Raw genomic sequence first — 19,894 nt, forward strand, 5'->3', positions numbered from 1 at the left:
AGGTCCCGGGTTCGATTCCCACCAGGACGTGAGCATGTTCTTACTCCGGTTTCCCCTACCACTAAAAAACATGTAAAATAGGTACCCCTCTGGGGCCAGGACTCCCCTGAAAAAGAGATTCTTAATCTCAGTGGGACTATCCTGGTTAAATAAAGGTCAATACTAAGATTCCTGGACAATGATAGGGTTTATGAACAACATCTGAACATTAAAGACTAAACTTAGACAATATACTGTATGAATGCTTTCCACTTCAGCACCATCAACACAGAATAGTTCCTATTTTACTTCTAGGTCCAAATGATGATTAAAAGTAGAACAGATTACGATTCATTGCAGCCCTATTGCCCCTCCCGAAACCGGCACCTTAACGTGGTAGAGGGGTTTGAGCCCCCGAATGATCCTGGAGCTCTGTTGTCGGGGACTTCGTGCCCCTGGTAGGGTCTCCCCTGGCAAACAGGTCCTAGGTGACAGGTCAGACAAAGAGCGGTTCAGAAGCCCCTTATGAGAGATCAACAGGTCTGAGAATCGTGAGGCCGTCCTTCTGTGGACCCACCACCTGCAGGAGGAGCCATAGGGGCTGGTGCAATGTGATTTGGACTCGGACAGCTGCCCCCGTGACCCGACAAAGGACAAGTGGAAGAAAATGGATGGATGGATTCAGCCCTAATGGTCCCACACTGACGAGGTTGGGCATGTAATATACTGATAGTCACAAGAGCATTAAAGGAATAGGCCACCGTTTTTACATACTAAAATATGTTCTTACCTCACTTTAGTCGAGTTAATATATCCCCGTTTGGTCTTTGTCCGTGCGCTCTGCCAGGCAAAGGGAGCACATACGCAGCCTCTCCCACATGTCACATAGCTCCAAAAAAGCTCACGATAGAAGCTACCAAGCTCTTCCACGTGTTCCCTATTTAAATAAAGTTACGTGAAGTGTTTTCATGCGAAGTATATTTACACAGAAATGTAGCATGTCGATTTTATAAGCAGATAAAAAGGGGGACTATATTGTGAGGCGTAATGATACGAGGAGTAAAACGTCCGCGCAGTAACTCCTAAAGGTTATTGACGGAAGTGAGCGGGGGGAAGTCTTTAGGAGTTACTGCGCGGACGTTTTGCTCCTCGTATCATTACGCCTCACAATATAGTCCCCCTTTTTATTTGCTTATAAAATCGACATGCTACATTTCTGTGTAAATATACTTCGCATGAAAACACTTCACGTAACTTTATTTAAATAGGGAACACGTGGAAGAGCTTGGTAGCTTCTATCGTGAGCTTTTTCGGAGCTATATGACATGTGGGAGAGGCTGCGTATGTGCTCCGTTTGCGTGACAGAGCGCACGGACAAAGACCAGACGGGGATATATTAACACGTCTAAAGTGAGGTAAGAACATATCTTGGTATGTAAAAACGGTGGCCTATTCCTTTAACGACTACTGATTCTGTCATTTTATTTGCATGTTCTCCCCTTTTGTAGGTTTCTTGCGGGTGCTCTGGTTTCTCCTTCCACTAAAAACATGTAAAATAGGTGAATCCTACAGCCAGGAGATCCTGACCATTGGCCTGGCCCTACATCGGGAGTTCTGTTGTAGTTCAGGATTGTCTCGACTTTGTGCCTTATGATAAAGTGCTAACCAGTTTGGACTCATGTCTTTCAAGTTGGTGATGAGGGCCACAGCGCAAAGCCTTATGGGTAACATCTACGAGGGCATTTGGGGTAAAAAAAAAAGGTGCCACACAACAGCCAGGGGCGACTGCTGAGCCGAGGGGACGGAGAGAGAGAGGGCCAGCAGCGTATCGGAGGGGTGTGATACGCTCTGCCCGCTAATGACACCACTGCCGAACGCTAGTGACAGGCCGGGGGGAGGAAGGGGAGGAGGGGGAGGAAGGGGAGAGAGGGCGGGATGGAGGGGTGAGGGGAGGTAAAGACAGGCAGCAGAGGGAGAAGGTGTGATGTGACAGAGCAGCGCCGCCAGAAGCGTCCACTGGAAGAGCCAGAGGTGCGGTCTCCCCCTGAGAGGCAGGACCGGAGGGGGAGAGAGGGCCACAGAGGGGGAGAGAGGACCACAGAAGGGGAGAGATGACCACAGAGGGGGAGAGAGGACCACAGAGAGGGAGAGAGAGGACCACAGAGGGGGAGAGAGGACCACAGAGAGGGAGAGAGAGGACCACAGAGAGGGAGAGAGGACCACAGAGGGGGAGAGAGGACCACAGAGGGGGAGAGATGACCACAGAGGGGGAGAGAGGACCACAGAGAGGGAGAGAGAGGACCACAGAGAGGGAGAGAGGACCGCAGAGGGGGAGAGAGGACCACAGAGGGGGAGAGAGGACCACAGAGGAGGAGAGAGGACCGCAGAGGAGGAGAGAGGACCGCAGAGGGGGAGAGAGGACCGCAGAGAGGGGGAAAGATGACTACAGAGGGGGAGAGAGGACCGCAGAGGGGGAGAGAGAGGACCGCAGAGGGGGAGAGAGGACAACAGAGAGGGGAGAGAGGACCACAGAGGGGGAGAGAGGACCGCAGAGGGGGAGAGAGGACCACAGAGGGGGAGAGAGGACCGCAGAGGGGGAGAGAGAGGACCGCAGAGGGGGAGAGAGGACCGCAGAGGGGGAGAGAGGACCGCAGAGGGGGAGAGAGGACCACAGAGGGGGAGAGAGAGGACCGCAGAGGGTGAGAGAGGACCGCAGAGGGGGAGAGAGATGACCACAGAGGGGGAGAGAGGACCACAGAGAGGGGGAGAGAGGACTACAGAGGGGGAGAGAGGACTACAGAGAGGGAGAGATGACCACAGAGAGGAGGAGAGAGGACCGCAGAGAGGGGGAGAGAGGACCACAGAGGGGGAGAGAGGGGACTGCAGAGGGGGAGAGAGGACTGTAGAGGGGGAGAGATGACTACAGAGAGGGAGAGAGGACTACAGAGGGGGAGAGAGGACCGCAGAGGGGGAGAGAGGACTGCAGAGGGGGAGAGAGGACCACAGAGAGGGGGAGAGAGGACTACAGAGGGGGAGAGAGGACTACAGAGAGGGAGAGATGACCACAGAGAGGAGGAGAGAGGACCGCAGAGAGGGGGAGAGAGGACCACAGAGGGGGAGAGAGGGGACTGCAGAGGGGGGGGAGAGAGGACTACAGAGAGGGAGAGATGACTACAGAGGGGGAGAGAGGACCACAGAGAGGAGGAGAGAGGACCGCAGAGAGGGGGAGAGAGGACCACAGAGAGGGGGAGAGAGGACCACAGAGGGGGAGAGAGGGGACTGCAGAGGGGGGGAGAGAGGACTACAGAGGGGGAGAGATGACTACAGAGGGGGAGAGAGGACCGCAGAGGGGGAGAGAGGACTGCAGAGGGGGAGAGAGGACCACAGAGAGGGGGAGAGAGGACTACAGAGGGGGAGAGAGGACTACAGAGAGGGAGAGATGACCACAGAGAGGAGGAGAGAGGACCGCAGAGAGGGGGAGAGAGGACCACAGAGGGGGAGAGAGGGGACTACAGAGGGGGAGAGAGGACCACAGAGGGGGAGAGAGGACCACAGAGAGGGGGAGAGATGACTACAGAGGGGGAGAGAGGACCACAGAGGGGGAGAGATGACCGCAGAGAGGGATAGATGACTACAGAGAGGGAGAGAGAGGACCGCAGAGGGGGAGAGATGACCGCAGAGGGGGAGAGATGACCGCAGAGGGGGAGAGAGGACCACAGAGGGGGAGAGATGACCACAGAGGGGGAGAGAGGACCGCAGAGGGGGAGAGATGATAGAATTGACGTTAATAACTAACTGAATTCAATCATTCACAAGGCGCCTGCCGGTCATAAAAAATCCTGAACTTGCTGACCAGTGCTGTCGTATTGGGCACAAACCTGGAGTAGAGACGCTGCTCCCGAGTGACCACAGAGCATGTCACAGCGGAGGGATTGTTTTCCCGGTAAATGTTTACAAATGGCCGAGGCGGGACTGATGTAGTGTGCAGGAAACCGCAGTCAGACAGCAGAGACTGAAGAGAGAGAGAGCGATCCACCTCCTGCAGTCACCAGCACCCACCCCCCCCCCCCCCCCCGTGCACCCCCACCATGCAATATTCATGGACGACCAGCGAGCCAGTCAAAGCCACCGCGCAGCCCAGAGGTGCTCTCAATCTGCTGCACAAGCCCGCAGCCTGGTCTGGGCCCCGCGCGCTCCGCTCCCTCCTGTCTGTCAAAGTCTGCAGTCACTGTCGAAATGTGCTCTGAAAGCCCCGCTCGCCATCCCTCCCACTCACTCAAAGAGCAAATGCACCATTAAAAATGCACATCTTAGCAGCTCCTCTGGTTTACCTAATGCATATGGATCATACCTCCGGGACCAAGAGAAATGATATCGCACCAGAATATCCTCGCCGCATATACAATTCAGATTTGTGCGCGAGGAGGCTGCCGCTTTGAGCGCGCTTGAACCTTTGGAAATTTGAAGCCTGCACTTGTTGGAACACCTGGGTGCTGCCTGACTGCTTAGCTCCTACTTAACATGCAGTGTGCCACATTTTCCTTGGTAATTGGAGACATGTATTTAATTTGCAACAAATACAGTGTCTATGAATGTACAACCTGAATCTGTGGAAGGGTTTATTATGTGCAAACATTTAGCCAAACGAGCGCAGGTTTTAAGCATAATGGCTTTGTTAGGAGTTAATAGGGCACATGCTGTAGATTCTGTTGTCCAAGTCACCCATTCAGATGGACAGTGTTGAGTTACAATGTTACATTTACTGTGGTAGTTTAGCATGTAACTCAATCGGAATTACACAATACACCATGATCGAGACCTGTAGGCAAGTTTGCTCCGGTTTTCTTCATCGTCAAAAGACCAAGGGCCAGACCCTCCAATTGAAGTAAGTGAAGTAAAGCATCACTTTCTACATTATGCCAGTGTTGTACATCATATACACTGGAAAAATGTCCATCTTAAATTAGATAAATTACTTAAAGGAACAGGCCACCGTTGTTCTTGCCTGAGCTTAGACGAGTTGATGGGTACCTGGTCTTTGTTCGCACTCAAGACAGAGCGAAATAGTGCTCAAGACAGAGCGAGTCAAAACAAGACTTAAAAATAGTGCTCAAGACAGGGCGAAATAGTGCTCAAGACAGAGCGAGCCAAAACAAGACTTAAAAATAGTGCTCAAGACAGGGCGAAATAGTGCTCAAGACAGAGCGAGCCAAAACAAGACTTAAAAATAGTGCTCAAGACAGAGCGAAATAGTGCTCAAGACAGAGCGAGTCAAAACAAGACTTAAAAATAGTGCTCAAGACAGAGCGAAATAGTGCTCAAGACAGAGCGAGTCAAAACAAGACTTAAAAATAGTGCTCAAGACAGAGCGAAATAGTGCTCAAGACAGAGCGAGTCAAAACAAGACTTAAAAATAGTGCTCAAGACAGGGCGAAATAGTGCTCAAGACAGAGCGAGCCAAAACAAGACTTAAAAATAGTGCTCAAGACAGAGCGAAATAGTGCTCAAGACAGAGCGAGTCAAAACAAGACTTAAAAATAGTGCTCAAGACAGAGCGAAATAGTGCTCAAGACAGAGCGAGCCAAAACAAGACTTAAAAATAGTGCTCAAGACAGAGCGAAATAGTGCTCAAGACAGAGCGAGTCAAAACAAGACTTAAAAATAGTGCTCAAGACAGAGCGAGCCAAAACAAGACTTAAAAATAGTGCTCAAGACAGAGCGAAATAGTGCTCAAGACAGAGCGAGTCAAAACAAGACTTAAAAATAGTGCTCAAGACAGAGCGAAATAGTGCTCAAGACAGAGTGAGTCAAAACAAGACTTAAAAATAGTGCTCAAGACAGAGCGAATCTAAACAAGACTTAAAAATGCATATAACAAAGTATTTTATCTACACTCTTGCCTCTTACTGCAATTGATTAGTTTTATGTTGATGTTTTTATTGATTCTATTTGCTTTCTTGTATTTATGCAACTGTGAAGCACTTTGAACTGCCATGTGTATGAATTGTGCTCTACAAATAAACTTGCCTTGCCTTGCTCTCAGTCACGCAAAACGACCAAAGATGTAGTTAGCATTTGGCCTCTCCCAATATATTCCTATAGCTCCAAACGGGGGTGAAGTTAGAAGCGACCACGCTCTTTCACGGGCACAAAGACCAGGCAGGTACATATCAACTCAGGTAAGAACATGTCTCAGTATGGAACAAACGGTGGCCTGTTCCTTTAAATTTGAGTCGGTTTGAACTAATCTAAGATCGTAGAAAAGCGCTAATGCCAATGGAACAATAGAAATCCCACTGGAAATCAGACAGATTAACTTTTACTGTTAAAAATATTTCTTTTTCACTTGAAATTATACAAAATAATCTGAATTAACAAAAAACGTGTGCTTGTTCCATTGGCAAGAATAGGTTTTATCTGCTCTAAGGCCAGACCAAATCTAAACTGTAGATTTAATCTCTTAATTCAAGCAGATTTAAGTAATGTCTTCCTAGTATTCTTTTAGGATTTAGGATTATGGCCTAAAAGGGTTCTCTGCTAAAACATTTTAACTGATTGACAGTATTTTTCACATTTTTAGAGTACTTTAACAGGCACTTGATCTCTGATTTGGGTCATAACATTTCTCAAAATCATCTCGAGGGCCAGAGTTTGATGATGGAGGGCCGATTTTGGCCTCCGGGCCTGACGTTGCCTACCCCTGGTTTATGGGATACAAAACAATAATACGCTCAACACCGAAATCCCAACAATCAACAGTCATATTAGGTTGAAAGACTTTCTAGCACAGTCACTTATAATCATACACAGAGTTAAAATTAGTAATCCTATAATCATCATTTATGTTTTAGTATATTCGTACATTTAAACTTCTTTGTTAAAAATTATTTCCAATAACGTTAACACTTTCTTGCCATCTCCTCTTAACAGTGTTTCATCATTGGCCTAAATAAAGTTATTTCAAGTTACATCAATCCAACGGGAAAACAAGGATATTTCTCTATGTGCATTATCAAGTGTGTTTTATCTACTTGTTTCTTTGTTTTGGAACAGAAAATAACTCGTCCCTTTTCATGTCGGGGGGTTTCGAACATGAGGTCACACATGGGCCCCATTGTCTGTCTTGTTGAAATTGGCAACTGTGTCTCAGACAAAATTGCCATGACCTGTGGAGTCCCCCAGGGGTCAATCTTGGGACCCCTCTTATTCAACTTGTACATGCTTCCATTGGGTCAGCTAATAAACAGCAACAATGTGTCATACCACAACTATGCAGATGACACTCAAATCTACGTGTCACTGACGGCTGGTGAACATGGGCCTGTAGATACTCTCTGTCACTGCATCCAACAGATCAGTTTGTGGATGCAAAACAACTTTCTCCAGCCAAACTCAGACAAAACTGAGATCATTGTTTTTGGCCCACAGGCACAAAGACAAAGTGTTGTCAGTCACCATGAGTCTCTCTCTCTAAAACCAAAAAATCAGGTTAGAAATCTGGGAGTAATCATGGACTCAGACCTGAACTTAAACAGCCACAACAAAGCAATAACATCAGCAGCTTTTTACCATCTGAAAAACATTGCTAAGATCAGAGGAATAGTGTCAAAACCAGACTTAGAGAGACTTATCCATGTGTTATGTGTTTGTCTCCAGCAGGTTAGACGACTGTAACGGCTGCTCACTGGCCTCTCTAAACGAGCTGTCAGAGCTGCAGAACATCCAGAACGCTGCTGCTCGAGTCCTGACAAGAACCAGGAAATACGACCATATTAGTCCAGTGCTCCGGTCTCTGCACTGGCTTCCTGTCACTCAGAGAATAGACTTTAAAACAGCTCTGCTTGTGTACAGGTCTTTTCATGGTTTAGCTCCAAAGTACATCTCTGACATGTTACAGCCGTATGAACCATCTCGGGCCCTGAGAACTTCAGGGAGGGGCCTCCTGGTGGTTCCCAGAGTCAATAATAAACACGGTGAGGCTGCGTTTCAGTTTCATGCAGCTAAAATCTGGAACAGTCTTCACGAGGATGTGAGACAGGCCTCAACTCTGACAATGTTCAAATCCAGGCTGAAAACAGTTCTTTTTACCGATGCATATGACTGAAAGTATTTTATCTGCACTCTCGCCTTTAACTGTAATTGATTAATTTTATGTTGATGTTTTTATTGATTCTATTTGTTTTCTTGTATTTATGCAACTGTGAAGCACTTTGAATTGCCTTGTGTATGAATTGTGCTCTACAAAGAAACTTGCCTTGCCTTGCCTTGCATGACAAACATGACCACGGCATACTTGACTTGCAGGTCCCATGGTGCATCACAGTGGACTGCCTTGAAAGGGAAAAGGGCAATTCTGGACATACTGAAGCATCCAAAGCTTTTAATGAGCTGGCATGTAGTTTAATATCTCATACATTGGTTTTGTAGGGGATTCATTGAAAGTGGCTCACTTTATTCTTCCCTCAAAGCTTTGGCCATCTTTGGGATTTGGAACAACGCGACAACGCGAGCGTGTGCGAGAAAGAATCGAGTGGCTTCAGCTTTGCCTCCTAAAGGTCGTCTGAAGAGATTCAAAGTTCCCCCCGTGTTACAAGCAACCAGCTCTGAGAGAGAGGTGCCGGCGCTAATGAAACTGAAAATAGCAGTGGAACGATATAATGATGATTATTTGGAGATCAGAAATGCGTGCGTGTGTGTATGAGCGTGGAGGGACTGCTGCTTAAGTCAAATTACTCATTAGAGCTTTTATCTGGCTTTCTTCTGCGAGCAGCCCAATTATCCTTAATATCACAATTACAGTGGAGAGTGGATGAACCCCCTTGGCAATTTGAGTGTTAATGTTGCAGTGCCCTTGCATACAGGAGAGAAAAAAAAACAACAACACAGCACTGAGCCTATTTTTAGAGTGTTTCCGTCTCCAAAACAAAAAAGGAGGAAGAAATCCACATTGACTCTGGGGCATATGGATGATCCTCTTTGTTTAAAGTCTATTCAATAGTTATGGAGCCAAAAACATCCTTCTGGAAAGAGATCGATGGGCCTCGTGTTGGAGGGCGGTATGAAAATGCAAGCGCGGACCAGCCCCGGCGCACCGCTAACGGAGCGCTATCGAACAAACCGCGGCTCGTGAGGAGGTCTGCCAGATTCTAGCGCCGCGGATCGATGCGGCAATTCAACATTCAGCCGGCGCCGTCAGTCTCCCAGTCAGGGGCGGTCAAGTCCGAGAGTCAGAGCGGAGTCGGAGCAGAGGCAGGTCAGGGATGGGAGGAAGGAAGGGAGGAAGGGAAATGCATCATGTGGCAACGTACGACACCGATCCCCCCCCCCCCGTCTGGTCAGGACTAGAGTCAGGTCAACTATCCAGATATCGTTTGGCTTTATTATCAGCATTTGTATTTGTCTGTGGAACTGTCCAAACGCAGAGGGCTCGTCTCCCTGCAGGATAATGAAGTCTAGGGCAGCACAATAATAATGTCCAATAAATTAAAATTGTGTCAGAAATAGAATAAACCTCAGTGGGAGTGAAGACTGCAGTGAATTTGCCTCATCTCTTCTTGAGAGATGGACATTGCGCCGCCAAATATTTCCGATGTTGTCGATTTATTGCTGTGTTGAAAAAGTTAAAGGGGCTATGTGGAGTTTGGCAGTTTTGTACTCGCAAGTGCCCCCTCAGGCCAAACACGGAACTGCAGCCTAAATGATAAGCTGGTGCATGAGGCGCACAGCAGTGTTAATTTCGTCGACTAAAATATTCAGTCTTAATTTTAGTCAGTGTTATTTTTGACGACTAAAATTGGACTAAAACTAAATTAAAAGTTTCTCATGAGACTAAAACTATGACTAAAATGTCCAGATATTTTAGTCGACTAAAATAAGACTAAATAAAAATGAAAAGGAGAGACTAAAATCATCCCAACTTCTATTGACCGTCTGAAAGAGCCTCAGATCATGTAAATTCTCTGCCAAAGGATCAGCTCTGAGCTTTGTTCATGTGGAGCAGCTCCATGAAGCAGAGGAACAACATTAAATATGATTATAATGAAAATCATCAATGCAAAGTCGACTAAATTCATCTTAAATTTAGTCGACTAAATTTACTTGCAATTTTAGTCGACTAAAAGTAGACTAAAATTGAAGATATTTTTTTGACTAAAACTAGACTAAAATCGAATTACATTTTCGTCAAAAGAATAAGACTAAAACTAAATTAAAATATATTGTCAAAATTAACACTGGCGCACAGGCCGGACAGCACCAGAAATAACTGCCCTGTCCTGGTCAGGTTACAGATCTGCAGGTTTGACTTCAACTGAGGGAAGAAACGTTACTGTTTTGTAAGATATTTAGACCAAATCAATTTGAGTGAATATTTTCCAAGATGTGATACATGAGCAGATGCATAGCAAAGTGAATCGAGTGAAGAAGCGAATAATACAGAAGAAATGAATAAATGACATTTGAAGGAGGAAGAAAAATACGTCTTCAATCGTCATCAATTCCAAGGGCCCAATACAGTTGGCATAGTTAACTTGTAAACTATATTGTATTGGCTTGTTGCACGGTATGGCTATGCTAGTTCCTCTGACCTGAACCTGTGAGCGCCAGTACTTCCTGTCTGTATTCTTTTCCTGGAATAATAATCATATTTTCTAAAGATTGCGTTGTGGGCAGTGAGTTCCTGGTAGATGATCATTTACTGTGTTCAAATCTTGATGTAACGAGTTCAGAGGAGACGCCTGTGATCATAAAGGATTGACAGTTTGTCTTGAAGCTAAAGGCTAACATGCTATTAAAAAAAAAGTTAATAAAAGCACTATTTCAAATTGTATAATGCATGAAATGAATGCTAGCCTTTAGCTTCAAGACAAACTCACTGATCCTTATGAACATAGACGTCTCCTCTACGGAAATATTTACACTGTACAGCAACTCTTTAACCTGAAGTAAGTGATCATCTACCAGAAACTCACTGTCCACCACAGAATCTGCAGGAAATACGATGATCCGAACGGGTCTAAGCTAATTTTAATGGAATTTAATACGGACAGGAAGTACAAGCGCCCACAACTTCAGCTCAGAGGAACTAGCGTAGCCACACTGTGCAACAAGCCAATTGTGTTTACTTTTTGTAGTCGTATTTGGCAATCGATTAATCTACTCTAATCTACTACTAATCGATAAATAACTTGGCTGTGAATGATGTATGAAAATTGTAGTTTTTCAAGAAAAAAACAAACACATTAGGCTTGAGTGGCATCGATTGAGGACGTGTTGATGGAGTCAACTTAAAGTGAAAGTTTGCTGGAGGCTCTTGGCGCTAATTCTGCTTCTGATTGGACGAGACACAGACAGATATTTATGAAATGTTCAATGTACAAAACACTACATACCCTAACTATAAAAACACAATAAAACACAATTTTCATGTCATTTTTGCTCTATTTGATTTTGTGTTTGAAAACGATTCATCGATTACTAAAAAAGTTGTCAACTATTTCAGTATTTCAACTACTGTTATTACTGACTACTAATCTGCTACTAATACTACACAGCCTGTCGTATAAAACTATGAGATCAACTAGTTGTGTAACTTCAAAATGTGATTATTTTATGTCTTGTTTCAGTGAAGTTTGTATAACATGCACAGACACCGCTGTTTTGAAAGCATCAACACTTTTCCCCATGTGTTTAGTAATAATTTCTTACCTTTCGAGAAAAAATGACGCCAACTGCGGGTCTTTTGTCCTACCCAGTGATTCTCTTAACATTTTCCGATGTTTACTCTTCGCCTACAACAATTCGAACGACCCGACTTTTTGTCGCACTGAAATAAACTCTTTGTTTCTTTTTGTTAGTCGGGGTCTGGGCTGGAGTTTCGCCAGTGGTTGAAGCCGGTCTCTTCTTATTCTCCGCTAAATCCATCCTTCCAAAGCTACCCCTCGCTCAGCAGCTTCAGTATGGAGGAGATATAGCTAACGCTACACCTGAGTGTGAACACACATGACGTCATTGCGCAGAACGCTGTTTGCTTGTTCGCCCTGAGGCACTCTCTATTCAGGTGATTTTATAGACATATAGAGGCAATCGTGGTGAAAAGGCCAGGGCTCATTCTACTCACCAGGGCATTGCTGGAGCATGTACGAGGAAGACATTTTAAATTTGCGAGATTTTATTTGCGAAAAAGAAAATATTTGTTTTTTAGAAGTCATTCTCTATGTCCATGCATTGACCAAAACAGTTTAAAAAGCCTAAAGTGGGATAGTTCCGATTGTGGGACGTAGTTCGGAGTGGGAGTGGGTTGAACAGGTGGCAGCAGGTTTATACCGTCACATACCCGGTGGTGTCCAGATAAAATAATTGTGACCTACTTTTGTATTCCGCTCCATTGTTTTGGAACTGATCTAAAAAAGCCGCCCTAAGCCAGCACTTTCCATGTCTGCCCTCCGCGGAACACAGAAGCATCTGTCCAGTCAGGTTTGTCGTGCCAACTACAGTGGCCTTTGACTTTCAGCTCACAGCCCACGCTCTGGAGGCCGCTGACGGACAGATGGGCAGCGAGAGTTACTGCGCTCCGTGGCTGTTTCGAAGCGTGATCATAATGCCGCACAGCAGGACTCCGGTTCGATTACGGGATTAAAGTCGTTTTCGGAAAAGGAAGCTGAAAACGGTGCTCTCCAAACAACAGTCCAGTAAACATCTTGGTCATGTAAGACGCACCTCGCTGATGGATCCGCCAACAGCAATATTTTTGTAATCTAAAACAAGTGACACAGGAAGAGGGAGTATTTCATATTCAAAAAAAACTATAAAACTGGGACTCTGGTACAGCATTGTTGTGAGTAAAACATTTATAAGTGAAGATCAATCACAGAAAACTAGGTAATAGTAGGGCTGGGTTCTGCTACACATTTTTTAACGATATTTGGTTTTCAGTACGGATACCTGAACAATACTTTTTCCGATACCTATACTGAAATATTTCCAGGGTTGGACTGGCAGAAAAAATCAGCCTAGGACTTTTGGGTCAAGACTGACCCTCTAAAAAAAAAAAAACAGTCATGTTCAATGGAATAGTCGAGTTGATGAGCAAAACAATAGGCCCGGAGGAACCCGGCTGAACGGAGGAACCCTACATTCTGGAATCTGAGGACTGGACCGTCTGTGATCTTGGCCCGTCTGCTGAGGGATCCTTCGGCCCTGGGTCTCTATAGCCTGTCCGTCCATGGGAGTGGATCTCTCCTTCGTTGGTTCTCCCCAAGGTTTCTCTTTTCTCCTGCCGGGTTTTTGAGTTTTTCCTTGCCGTGCTGGAGAGTCTAAGGACGGGGGACGCCCACGGCGCTCATCGCTACCTCCTATTGGACATTATATTTGCCTGGATTCACCTGAACTTTAAATTGTCATATTTATTGCTCTGTTTTATTGCCTTGATGTTTGGTGCAGCCCTGTGAGGCGACTTCTGTTGTGATATTGGGCTATACAAAACCATTAAACTTAAACTTAAACCCTTGGCTTGAACTAAAACAGTACAAGCTACGAATCGAGGACAATGTGGTTTCTGCCGAAGCTAGCACATAGCACACAACACTTTAATCTTGTCAATTACAACTTGATGGAACTTTTGTAAAATTACTTAACAATCTTAAAATGTGCGTTCCGTTAATGAAGTTCCTCTCGCGACTGTGACGCAAATAAACTGTAGATTGCACTGTAGATTGAAGATGAAATGGTCAAACTCACCACAAAGTTAGACTCCGCTTCTTTACAGAAGAGGGTCTGGCAACACTCCATTGCACGCTTTCAAAGGAAGTGACGCAGCGATGTGGAGCCTACCGACCAATCAGAGCAGCTCCCTGAACCGGCATCACGTTGTTGCGCCTTTGTTTTGTAGTTTTTCAACACAAGCTTCACATAATGCTCCGGTATGCTTGTATTCTTAAGTTTTTCTGATATAAACGACAGAAGTCATTTACTGAACTCCGTATGGCAGGAGCGCCGTTGTTAACGGCCGAATGACGACAACTTTCTTATTGCCGTTTCTGTCGTCACATCCGCTATGTTCTCATTGGCTGCTCTGCGCTTCGGTTGTCCCACATTAGTCCCGCCTCAAGCAGTCGCTTTTCTAGGACAGGGTCGCCAGACTAGTCTCCTGTTTATTAATTAAAGCAGTACTAAGTAACTCTTCCCCCTAAAGGCCATAAGCGCAACTGCAGGTGTAGTAGCAAGTTACGATTTTTTTATTTATTAATTGTCTTGGAGAGTAGACAGGAAAGGCGAAGGGAGAGAGGGTTACTGTGCATCCAATTATACAATAGAAATATTTTTTTTTCACTCAAACTTGGCTGTAAATACTGTTTAAAGTGACGTTAGCCCGCAGTTAGCTTTGCCCGTTAGCATGTTAGCTTCTTCTTCGTGATTACATTAGTGTGTATTGCTTTTTCCGCACCGGGGGCAGTCAAGTTGCAAACATGGTTTTCTGGCCAGAGACACCAGGGGGAGATGAAAGACCCTCCAATCATCCCATAAACACTTGCATTACCCCCACAGGGACTACGAAAAGGATTTATTAAGGTAAATAAGTTACTTAGTACTGCTTCAACAAACATCGGAGATTAGTCTGGATGCCAGGCTAGTGTGGAGTGAGAATAGAAGTCCCAAAAAGGCCAAACAATGTAAATCCTTTCAATGGAAACTAGAAGATTTCCAAACTGCGCGCACTGACGACGGAGTCACAACTCCCAGCATGCACTTCTTTGCAAACATTTGTGTAAAATGTATAAAAAATAGAGGTCTATGGTTCTGTGGGTCCTGGAGGGTGTTACAATAAACTATTTCCTCTTATACTGGCAATTTGAGGGGCATGAGTGTTATGTCCATTGCTCATTATACGAGATTATCTAGGAACCCAAGAAAGCGCCACCAGCAGGGCATAAAAGGCGTCACATCCCTCTGTAGGAGGAATTGTGTAATTGCATCTAAGTAATGATAGAGATTCTAATGGCTTTTCCCTCTAATTGTGGGCCGGTGTAAGGTATAACGGGCCTTATCTCGATCTGACTGACCAAACCGGCCCAAAAGTACGTCGGCCCACCGGGAAAACTCCCGATTCTCCCAATGGCCAGTCCAGCCCTGAATATTTCTCATCTAGAACCATAAAACAAATTAGGCTGAAACAACCAAGTCAATAGTCAACAGTCAAATCCCTGAGAGAAAGACTAAGCATGAACTGTCTCCTGTTGCCTCTCCACATTTGACACGAGTGCAGTACCTGGTGTTGAAAGACTGGCACGGCGGCCTGTTGTCCTTGTGGCTGCGTGTCCATATCCATGGTGTCAGGAGCCCGATCCTTCACACCTCTGCAACGAAAAGAAAAAAAACAACAACATAAATAATCCAATACAGCCTTGACCGGAGACAAACTCCGCCACAGACGCACCCTCCAGAGCTGATCAATAATCATAAACAGCACAAACGTCTCACCGCGGCCAATAAGAGCATCAAACGGGCGAGCGCGCTCTGTTGTGGAGAGGCGCACAATGGCGGCTCCGGTTTCAGCCCGACTGGATCTCACGTCACGGCGAGGAGCTGACACCGGGAGGGAGCTGGCTCGGGTGGCAGCCAAGGACACTTACAGGGAGCGGAGAATGCTGAGTACTTTTCTACCAAACATCAAAACACGTGCCCGGGCTCGTCTTTGAGGTGTTCTACGCACGTTTCGGTGTGTGTTTCCGAGGGACAGCGAGTGACAGGTTCAGGCAGGAACACTCTGACCTGGGTTCCGCTGTGAGAAGTCCTTGGAACTATAGAACGCAGGGGTGCCCAAACTTTTTGTCTCCGAGGGCCAAACTGAAAAAGTGCCTGTGGGTCGCGGGCCAAACACGGCGATGTCAAGCGTGAAACAAATAACTGCAAATATTAAAAGTTACTTTATTTTATACCTCCTTCCTTTGTATTTAATTCAATCTATGCAATTAACCTCTTAACTCCCGTCTGAACCGAGAGGATCTTTTTCCTCACGTCATCAGATCTTTTTTCCATGATTTTTTTGTTGGGCATTCAACTCATTTTTGTAACTTTTAAGTCATTATTTTGTCATTTTTTGTCAAATTTTTGTCATTTTTTCAGCAATTTTTTTCATCACATTTTTGTCACATTTTTGTCAATTTCTTGTGACATTTTTGCCACTTTTTCATCCATTTTTCGTCACTTTTTTGTCAATGTTTTCTCACTTTTTTGTCACATTTCCATCATTGTTTTCGTCTCAGTTTTGTTGCTATTTTCACAGCTTTTCCAGAAGCTTTTGGATTGGGGTAAAGCCAAACTGGAGAAAATGTGCTCGGTTCAGGTGGGAGTTTAGGGGTTAACATGCTACAAAAGCCTAGTTTTAGTAGAACAAAATCGATTATTGTAGCAATATAGAGCAAAATGGAACCAACAGCACCACCTGTGCCTGCAGTACCTACAGTGACTTTAGCTCATTCATTTCTTTAAGTCAAAGAAAATGCCATATTATATCATTTTGAAAGTGTCAGTTCAGCATAAATTCTTTTATAAGTCATAGATGTCAACGATTTTTGCAAAAAAAAAGTTGGAAAAATGGGAATGTTAATGCTACGACGCTCTGTGATTGATAAACACCAGAACAGTGTTTCCTTAACTTTGCGAAAGGAGTGAAACAGCGCCCCCAATTTGACGCTGGTGGACAAAAAGTGAACTGCATCCATATTTGTCATTGAGAATGAATGGGAGAGAGAGTTATTAACCAAAGTAGGTTACTCTCTGGCGGTCCAACCTAATTGTTCCGACAGGCCAAATTTGGCCCGCGGGCCCCACTTTGGGCACCCCTGATATAACGCTTTCAGGAGCAAGCTTTAAAGTGATTCAAATGTCCTTTTATGACCTCTTATTTTCTTCACATACAGATTGATCGTTGTATCGAGTTTCAGTGGTATTTCTGCTCAATGCAAAGACTCTTCTCCCCACCCATCTTTATCTTGGTCAATCTCATCACGCCCCAAGTGAGTAAAACAAAGTGTGTGCTTTCAGAAGAAGCAGATAGCAGCTACCTCTGATGTAATACAAAAATATTACGGGCACATGAATTATGATCACATTGTATGACTTCATCCGTGTCCACATTTAAGAGAATATTCCGAAGTCAGATTGTGGTAACGGATTTGAGAACAGGGTGTGCATGAGTGGAGCAGCTCATATGACAAAGGCAGATACTCCAAGTATAGGAAGCAAAAATACTGGATTAGTACATCTCCACTGAAATCATCAACAAACAAGATAACAAACCTTGATCATCCCTCACACGTCGCTCAATTCTTAATATTTAAGACATTGTATGGCAACAGCAGCCATTTTTAGTCAGACATGCCCTTCTCTATCATCTGGACTATACTATGTCCACTTCATCTCTCCAACACATCTGTGCCGTGCTCAGTTCATTCTCTTCCTCGTTTCATCTTTATTCCAATATTGATAGTACATTTGTTGAGTTTGTTTATGTTTGACCTACCTAGGCGATATCCTTAAATTCGTAAAGTTGGTGCGCACTCCCACATAGCAAAAATGCAGCCTGTGATGTGGTTGAAATCAGTGTTGTTAGAAATGATCACCAAAGACTTCAAATCTTTGCTTTCACCCCCAACAAAGAGCAGATAATGACACTTTGGTCGTCGTTGGCCGACGTCCAGGCCATGTCTTCACTGAGTTACCGCTTCACATGAGCTGGAGGTCACGCCGAGGTGGGGATGTCGTACTTTGGCTTACAGCCTAGAAGCAGCATGGGGCATCAGGAAGAGATGGCGCTACAATGGATGATGATAGGGTTGGAGGTTTTCTAATACAACTTTTATTTTTCTGACAAGCAGCGTTATTAAAAGTATTAAGTTTTCAAATTAAGATCCATTGCACGGCGCACATGTTAATCACATTTGAAAGAAGATTCTGAGATTACAATTCCAAGGTCAGCAGGTTTATTACGGAGTAAGATTCTATGTTTTGTTCTTTGCAGAAGACACTGAATTGCCTCAGCAACTGTCCATCTGCAAACTACAAGCACTGACATTGCACTGTTCAGTCATGTTTTATAAACCTTGTCGTGTTTCATCACGGCGACGTGTAAACAAGCAGCGGAAGAGGAAGGAGGAGGTGAAGCTGACCAGTGCAGGACACCACGCTCTGAAATGGGGACAAACCCAGGAGGCGCTGCACCGTTTCAGAGGATCAGTGGAGCACTGAAGGCAGCCAGGCTTCCTCCAAAAATATGCTGGTCAGATCGGCCCACAGTGGCAGCGGATCAGGACTAACACCTGAACACTATTGTATAAGCGTTGTACGCTTGTAAAACCGCTTGTACAATGACAAATAAAACACGTATTTACTTCTCGGCACAAATCCAGGGCATTTTGTCATTGAATTACCACTTCACATTAACGCTGTGCTTACTAGAGGTCACACAGAGGTGGATGTGTTGAGCTTTGGCTTTGAGCCTGGACCCAGCGTGGCGTCTTTAGGAAGAGATGTCACTGCATGGGCAGAAGAACACTGAGTTTAGGTTTTTGTTTTGTTTTGACTATGGTACGGTGGTTTTAGCAGCAGGATTTGTCCGTCTACTCTGTGGGAGCAAATGTACTTCTTGATATACAGTCAACATTTTGTAAGCATCGACTGCACCCTTGCGGTATCGAGAAGCCAGTCCTCGTAAGTTAGGAGTCTAGCACTTTACAACAACACAAAGGAAGACCAAAGTGTTTCACAGAAAGAAAGGCCTCCTAGTGTTAAAAGCCAGTTTGAAGACATTAGTGTTTAACCTGGACTTAAAAGGGACTGGTCCATGAGAACACCAGACTGAGGGGCAGCTGTTCCACAGTTTAGGCAACAGCATAGGAACGATCACCCCTCTGTATGGCCACGTCCAGAGCCATTTGATCGGAGACCGGAGAACTTTGCTGGGGCCTTGTAGAATATGAGCGTTAAAATAGTCCAAACCGGGAACTCATGAGTCGCCTTCTCCAGGCGGTTGCATGAGAGAAAGAGCTTAACCTTGGTCAAAAGGCACAGCTGGAAAAAGCTTTGATAACAGCTTTTATTTGTGGTTGAACCTGTTTTAGATTGCAGCCAATTTAAATTAATCTAGAGTGGAGACTACGGTTGGGTACCATTACATTTTTTCCCGATACTTTAACAATTCTTTGTTTTCGATGCAGATACTGACATTTTTGGGGGGGAACTTAGGTATCGTTTAACGGTGCCCAGCCCTAGTGGAGCCCAGTGAAGCCCTCCACTGTAGATCCACGCTCTCCCCCCGATGTACCAAGCCATTTCCCTTCCATTGCGGTGAATGTTGCAGCTGTGGTGTGCTAAAATGAATAACTTCACATTACGCACCTTGGAGGAAAGTCTCCACTCGACAACATTTTAATACATGCATGACACGCAGCGTTTACACCAAGAAGCGGCAGGGGCCAAAATATGAAGCGTTATCAGGATGAATAATTTACAGATATCCTTGGAAAAAGTATGATGCAAAAATGAGATGCACACATGAAATTAGCTGATGAGGCCAGAGTCTGACAGATGCCCTGCGATCACCACTCGTGTCTATCGACCAGAGCCGCCGCTTCCTAACGCGCTTCAACAATTAGCACCAGCCCATTTCTGACTCGTGCTTCACTGCGCACGCTCAGAGGACAATGCAAGACTGGGTGTCCTTCCATAGGGCTCGGATTTTGGGCGATTATGGGAAAATAACAGAATATTTCCAAACCATGACCAAGGTGCGGAGGCTCCCAATGTTTGCTGCTTAGATTTTAATTGAGAGAAAGAGAAAATGTCATGTCATTTAAGGTATCACGGTAAAACATTTCCAGTTCACTTAGACAAAGCCTTTCTGGCAGCAACAGGTCAG

The 19,894-nt window shown here is 45.1% G+C and overlaps 1 protein-coding gene across 1 annotated transcript in view; it reads right to left on the reverse strand.

Moving 5' to 3' along the window:
• nek7 (NIMA-related kinase 7) overlaps positions 1 to 19,894 on the reverse strand; it is a 187,729-nt gene that overhangs the window by 125,984 nt on the left and 41,851 nt on the right. The window contains exon 2 of the mRNA XM_079580956.1: positions 15,245 to 15,332. Within this exon, the coding sequence (XP_079437082.1) occupies positions 15,245 to 15,304 (60 nt within the window). The 5' untranslated portion in view covers positions 15,305 to 15,332. The remainder of the gene's footprint in view (positions 1 to 15,244; positions 15,333 to 19,894) is intronic.

The sequence above is a fragment of the Gobius niger genome (assembly GCF_951799975.1).
Source record: "Gobius niger genome assembly, chromosome: 22".
NCBI lineage: Eukaryota > Metazoa > Chordata > Actinopteri > Gobiiformes > Gobiidae > Gobius > Gobius niger.